This window comes from Nesoenas mayeri (assembly GCF_963082525.1).
Source record: "Nesoenas mayeri genome assembly, chromosome: 5".
NCBI lineage: Eukaryota > Metazoa > Chordata > Aves > Columbiformes > Columbidae > Nesoenas > Nesoenas mayeri.
Genome location: NC_137548.1, coordinates 3,531,654 through 3,537,355, shown reverse-complemented (window position 1 = coordinate 3,537,355; position 5,702 = coordinate 3,531,654). Strand labels below are relative to the sequence as shown.

General features: G+C 52.7%; 1 protein-coding gene across 2 annotated transcripts; it reads right to left on the bottom strand.

Annotated features, from left to right (window-relative positions):
- Nucleotides 1–1,944: 1,944 nt before the first annotated feature.
- OTX2 (orthodenticle homeobox 2) lies at nt 1,945–4,573 on the bottom strand (the record flags this gene model as incomplete). 2 transcript variants are annotated; one of them, XM_080345158.1, is made up of 3 exons in its annotated part: nt 1,945–2,565; nt 3,892–4,064; nt 4,477–4,573. In XM_080345158.1, 3 exons carry the CDS (start codon nt 4,571–4,573, stop codon nt 1,945–1,947), a joined length of 891 nt encoding a protein of 296 aa, XP_080201284.1. The 2 variants fall into 2 exon arrangements, with proteins under 2 accessions (XP_080201284.1, XP_080201285.1); XM_080345159.1 differs by having other exon boundaries at nt 3,892–4,043.
- Between the last annotated feature and the right edge of the window lie 1,129 nt (nt 4,574–5,702).

The window sequence follows — 5,702 nt, the reverse complement described above, 5'->3', positions numbered from 1 at the left end:
GTTTAATCCAAACTGAGTTCAGGGCTTAGGCAACCCCGGCGATGCCCATGGGAAGGGGTCAGGGGGAGAAGGACAGAGAAAGAGCCACCAAGAATGGGGATGCTCAGGAAGAGCCTGATCCTGCATCACAGGGCATTGTGGCTTCAGCCCATGGAATTGCAGCTTAAAAACTGATCCCCCCACTTCCCCAGCACTTCTGCTCAGATGATCCTGCCTGATCGCTCCCAGATTCCCCCTTCCGCTCCCTGCATCAGCCTAGAAAGTTTAGGGTTCTCCCCAAACGCAACCGGAGAACCTCGCACCTCCCAGGAGGGCACAGAGCAAACACATCCCTCCCCGCGCTGAGATTTGGAAAAGCTTGTGGGGAGATCATATTATCCAAGGTCTGATTGTAACAAATGGGTTTTTGCTTTCAAAGATAAATAATAATTAAAAAATCTCCCCTTCATTTTGCTTCCTGCACCTCAGGGAGCCACCAGCAAAACCCCCTTTGTCTCGGCCCCGCAAAGCAGCCGGACCCTCCTGGTCCCCCATGCCAGCCTGCGACCGAGAAATCCCTGCGGCAGCCGGCATCGCCCCTCGCCGTCACTTGCCGGATGCGATTAAAATGGAAGACAACCATCAAGTGTGCTAGAACCATTTTAATATAATTATACATATCTGCCAAATCCAGGAAAAAAAAAAAAAAAAGTAAAAAAAAAAAGGTTTATGCATATATATCTTTTTTTTTTTTCAGTTAACATCTGCAAGCATAAACGACAATGAATTTCTCGGTTTAAATTCATCCAGGTCAGAGCAACTGCCCAAAGTCCTGTTGGATTTGACAGTTACCGCCGGCGTGGCCAGCAGTAAGTGAGCCCCAGAGGAGTTTAATGTCCTCGGGTGGGGTTTTTTTCGGTCTTTACTCTTTCATTGAGAGTTTGTGGTAAAAAGTTTCAGTGCAGTTCACCTCGGGTGAAAGGCGATTGTGTTTTTGTGTATTTCCTTTTTTTTTTTTCTTTTAATATATATTTTTTATTATTTTTTAAAATATGATAATAGGTAACTCAGTTGCTCTGAATTTCACTTATAATTATAACCTATTTAAATCACAGCAGAACTCCCGCTGGTGCGGAGTTCATAGTTGCATACAATACAGGAGATCACAGTTTTGAAGTCTAGCACAGATTAAAAACCACAGATGTACCATTTATATAAGACACACACTGATTGTCTCTTAAAAACTACATATTGACTCCTTATGAACATTATCTTTTTTTTTGTTTTTAATCTTTAAATAAAGTAGTGCAGCTAGGACAATCAGTCACACAACCCACACAGCCCTGAACCAAGTTCTCCGGGTGCCAACTTGAGCAAGTTGGGCATCAAACAGTTGGATGAGCTCGAGAGAAAAAGAAAGAGGGAGGGAGAAAAAGAGGGAGATAGAGAGAAATGCTGTCCATTGCGAATATTTTAACCGAGGGTTGGCTAACACATTGGAAACCTCTGGGTGAAGGATCTTTCCACGCACACACAAAAAAAGAAATAAAAACCTAGACTTTTTTTTTAACTTTTTTTTTCTTTTTTTTTTTTTTTAAACTGGCCCATAGGTGGGAATCTCCCACCTCTTCCAAACAAAGAAACCCAACAATTGCCTAAAACTAGAAAGAACACAGATGGGTCTGTCTGCTTTCTGCTCACTAAATGATCTGTCCGTTTAAGGCCTTCCTCCTCTGTTTTTCCTCTTTATTATTCCTTTTCCAGAGCATCTGAGCAGGAGATGAGTCTGAACGGGATCACAACACTGTCCCCCTCTTGTTGCTGTTGTGTTTTTTGTTCATTTGTTTGTCCGTTGAGTTATTTTTCTCTTTAATTTAACCAAGACCTGACTAAAACTGGATCGTTCAGCCCAGCCTGTTCGTTCTCATCACGATTTTATTTTTTTCTCGTTATCACAAAGGTTCTTCACAAAACCTGGAACTTCCATGACGATGTCTGGTCCTTATAATCCAAGCAGTCAGCATTGAAGTTTAACTTCCAGGAGGTGGTTTGGTCTTTATAATCCAAGCAATCGGTGGTGGAGTTAAAGCCCAAACTGGAGGCTCCATAGCCCTGGGTGGAGAGGGAGGCTGGAGACTGGTTGAGGTGGCTGGTGACCGCGTTGGCACCCATGGGACTCAGGGTGGCCCCCGGTCCTGGAAGCTGGTGGTGCATAGGGGTCAAGTAAGATCCACAGTCCATCCCTCCAAAATAAGAGGTCGAGCCAGCGTATCCTTGGCTGTAGCCTGATGCCTGGGTGTAGGTCATGGGGTAGGACCTCTGCATGCAGGAGGACGAGGTGGACAAGGGGTCTGAGAGCGGGGAGATGGACGCTGGGCTCCAGATGGATACGGGGGCACTGCTGCTGGAAATGGTGGGGACTGAGGTGCTGGAGGGGGGAGTGAACTGCCCACTGGTCCCGCTTTCCGAACTCACTTCCCGAGCCGGTGAATTCTTCTTTTTAGCTGGCCGTACCTTGTTCTGGCCCCCGTTCTGCTGCTGCTGCTGTTGCTGCCGGCACTTGGCCCGGCGGTTTTTAAACCACACCTGGAGATGGAGAGATGGGGAAGGAGAGAGAAAAAACCTGGTGTTAGGGATGCACAGGCAAAACCAAAGGGGGAAAGAGATGGTGATGGGGAGAATTCCCCGGGGAGGGGACACTAAAAGCGCTCCCCAGCGAGCAGAGGGTTGCAGGCTGCTGCAAAGAAAAGCTCCGGGGCTCCCCCTCCCTGAGATCATTAGCAGTAATAACAAGTGGAAATAGGCAAATCAAACTGCTTAATAAGGTCACTTTTGGGGGGGAAGGGGTGGGGGAAGTGCTGCCTCTTTACTGTTTGCCAGCCGGGGACCCCCAGGAATCACCGTTTAAGGCCTATTGAAGTCAAGCCCTTAATTAGAAACAATAGAGCATCAGAAAAGGAGGGAACAATTAGGGAAACAGAGGCAGGATTTGGGGGGTAGGGGGTAAAGATGCCTCATTTACCCTCTAAATAGACTCTGCTCTCACCCCTAGCCAGTACCAGCCCTTCCAACCCCTCTCATCTTTTTTTCAGCAGGGACCAAGGAGGAGTGCTGGGGAGTGTTGTGGGGAGAACGCTGGAGTGTAGCGTAGGGGATCCCTGTCCCCAGCTTCCCTGGGACACGACATCATGCTGCCTCGGGAAGCCTCGCATGGAGGAGAGGGGGAGGGATGGCTTTGGAGCTGCCCTGGCCCAGCTGCAGGAATGTCCTGGATCCGCGCTGGGTGCAGGATCCTCCTGCACTGCCAGCAGCACCTCCAAACGCTCTGCCCACGGAGGAGACACAGCCCAGCCCCAGGAGAGGGGGCTCCTCCACCAAGGCATCCCCTCTCTCACCAAAGTCCCTTCAAAGGGAGAAGAAGCCCCCAGTCTGTACTGGTGTGAAATGGGATCCCAGTCTGGCCCTGCTCCAAGGATGCAGGGATCCCTGGAGAAGGGGGGATGATCCTTTGTGGGTGCCGCAAGAGGCCCAAACACCTGAAGGATCTTCTGGGATTCAGTAGCCAGGGCAAGGCAGGGTGCAGAGACTGGGGGTGCTAGGGAGCCCCCCTCGGGATCAGAGAGGCTGGGGAGGGATGCGGAAGGCTCAAGAGCTGGGACCTGAGCACTGCACAACCCCCGCCATTGCACAGGGAGGAAGGGAGGCCCTGGGGAGGCAAATTGCCACTCCATCCCCCTGCACCCTCACCCACCTATGAGCCTCTTTTACCCCACAGGGGCTTGATTTGGCTCCACGACTGACCCCATCCTCGAAACCACCCCCCTCTCCTCCCTTCCAGCCACGGACCAGCCCAAACCCCGCACGCCAGGATGGAGGTGGGGGACAGGTTTCTGGGGCCACCCCGTTTCCTACCTGCACTCTGGACTCGGGCAGGTTGATTTTCAACGCCACCTCCTCCCGCATGAAGATGTCAGGGTAGCGGGTCTTGGCAAAAAGGGCCTCCAGCACGTCCAGCTGCGCCCGGGTGAAGGTCGTGCGCTCCCGCCGCTGCTTTCGGGGGGTGGCTGCAAAAGGAGCCGGAGGCCCTGGCTGTCAGTCAGCAGCTTCTCACCCCCCTGTGTCCCCTCCAGCCCGCTCCCCAGGGGGACCCCCCTATTTTCCCCCCTTCTCCTAAACGACTCGCACCCCAGTTCTCAGGCGCCACCGTGCAACAATCCCACCTCCGCTGCCCCCTTCCCATCTTCTCTGGAAGGATCCCGAGTTTCTGACCCCCTAACTCCAGCAGAAGGGTGTCCCCTCTTTGCAGACCCTTCCCCGGATAAAAAGTTGAGGGTGAGGAAGAAGGAACAAAGGTGGGGACTCCCCACCTCCCACCCGCTCCAGCCATCACGATCCTCGGGCTTGTTGTGCTTCCAAAAGCCCGGCGGCTTCTACTCCGTGGGGAAAAAAAAAGGGGGAGTTCGGAGAAAGAGAAAGAGGAAGAAAAACGTGGCTTACCGGGATAACCGACGGACGGATGCAGCAAATCCATGCCCGAGGTTGTGAGACTCAGGCCATTGACTGCATAAGGTGGTTGCTTAAGATAAGACATCATGCTAAAGTTGTGGCGGGGTGGAGAGTTGGCCGAAATCCGGGCGAGGGGGAGCCGCCCGAGAGCCCTGCCTGCCCCGGGGGGTGCCGTCGGGCGGGGGGGGCCGCCAGGTGCCTGCGGAGGCCAGAGAGGAGAGAGGGGGAGGTCAGGCCAGCTCGCTGCCCCCCCAGCTTTTATCCCCGCTGCCTTTCCCCGTCAGTCCTCCAGCTCGTAAAGCCGGACCCCAGCCGGATTTGGGAGCTGGGAAAGACTGACTAGATAAACGCATCTCTCCCCCTCCCAAAAAAAAAAAAAAGGTCGAGGAGGAAAGGGGGCGGGGGGGGCACATCCCAGCCAGTAATTACTGTCCGAACAAAACCCCCCCATGCCTTCAACTGCCCGCATTGTACAGCAGCCCGGGGCATTTGCATAGGATTCCCGGCCGGGCACCGGCTAATTGTCTCAAGCAAAACTTGATTGGGGCCATTGGCAGACACAAAGAACCCCTCGGCTAAATAAATAATGCAGATAACAAAGCCCAAGGGTGAGAAACAAAGAAACAATTCAAGAAACCTATCTCTCCCCTAGTCTCTTGCAAGGACTTTAATTACCCCAGGTTTGGGCAACATTCAAACCTCCTCCCCCTCTTTCCCTTCCCCCCGACGTTGCTGCATTTCAGAGCTCGAATGCCCGCTCGGGCATCCCGCTCGGGAAGAGACAAACTTTTCTGCTCTACCACCATCAGTCCACGTCTGCAGTAATTTCCACCGGCCATTTGCACCTAATTAGTACTCCGGGTAATTAGATTTGGAGGCAAGTAACAGATTTATTAGGCTTTCAAGAAACTCTTGATGACGGAGCTGAAGCTAAACAAACACCTCGGTGGTGACCGGCCCCGCGACGGCCCCGGCGGGCGGAAGAGTCAGCGGCTCCCCCCGGCTCCGGCTCCTCCGGGTCCCCGCTCGCTGCCCCGGTGGGGCCGGGCGCTCTGCAGCGAAGAGTGGGGGGACACAAACACACACTCCACCAAAAAATGGCCGACAAGGGGCCAGCCCGGAGTTCTTGAAACGGTTAAGATTGTTTTCCCGTGGAAAAAAAATCTTTTTTGTTTTGTCTTTTTGGGTGAAGTCTCGCCCTTCCCTCCATTGCCGGT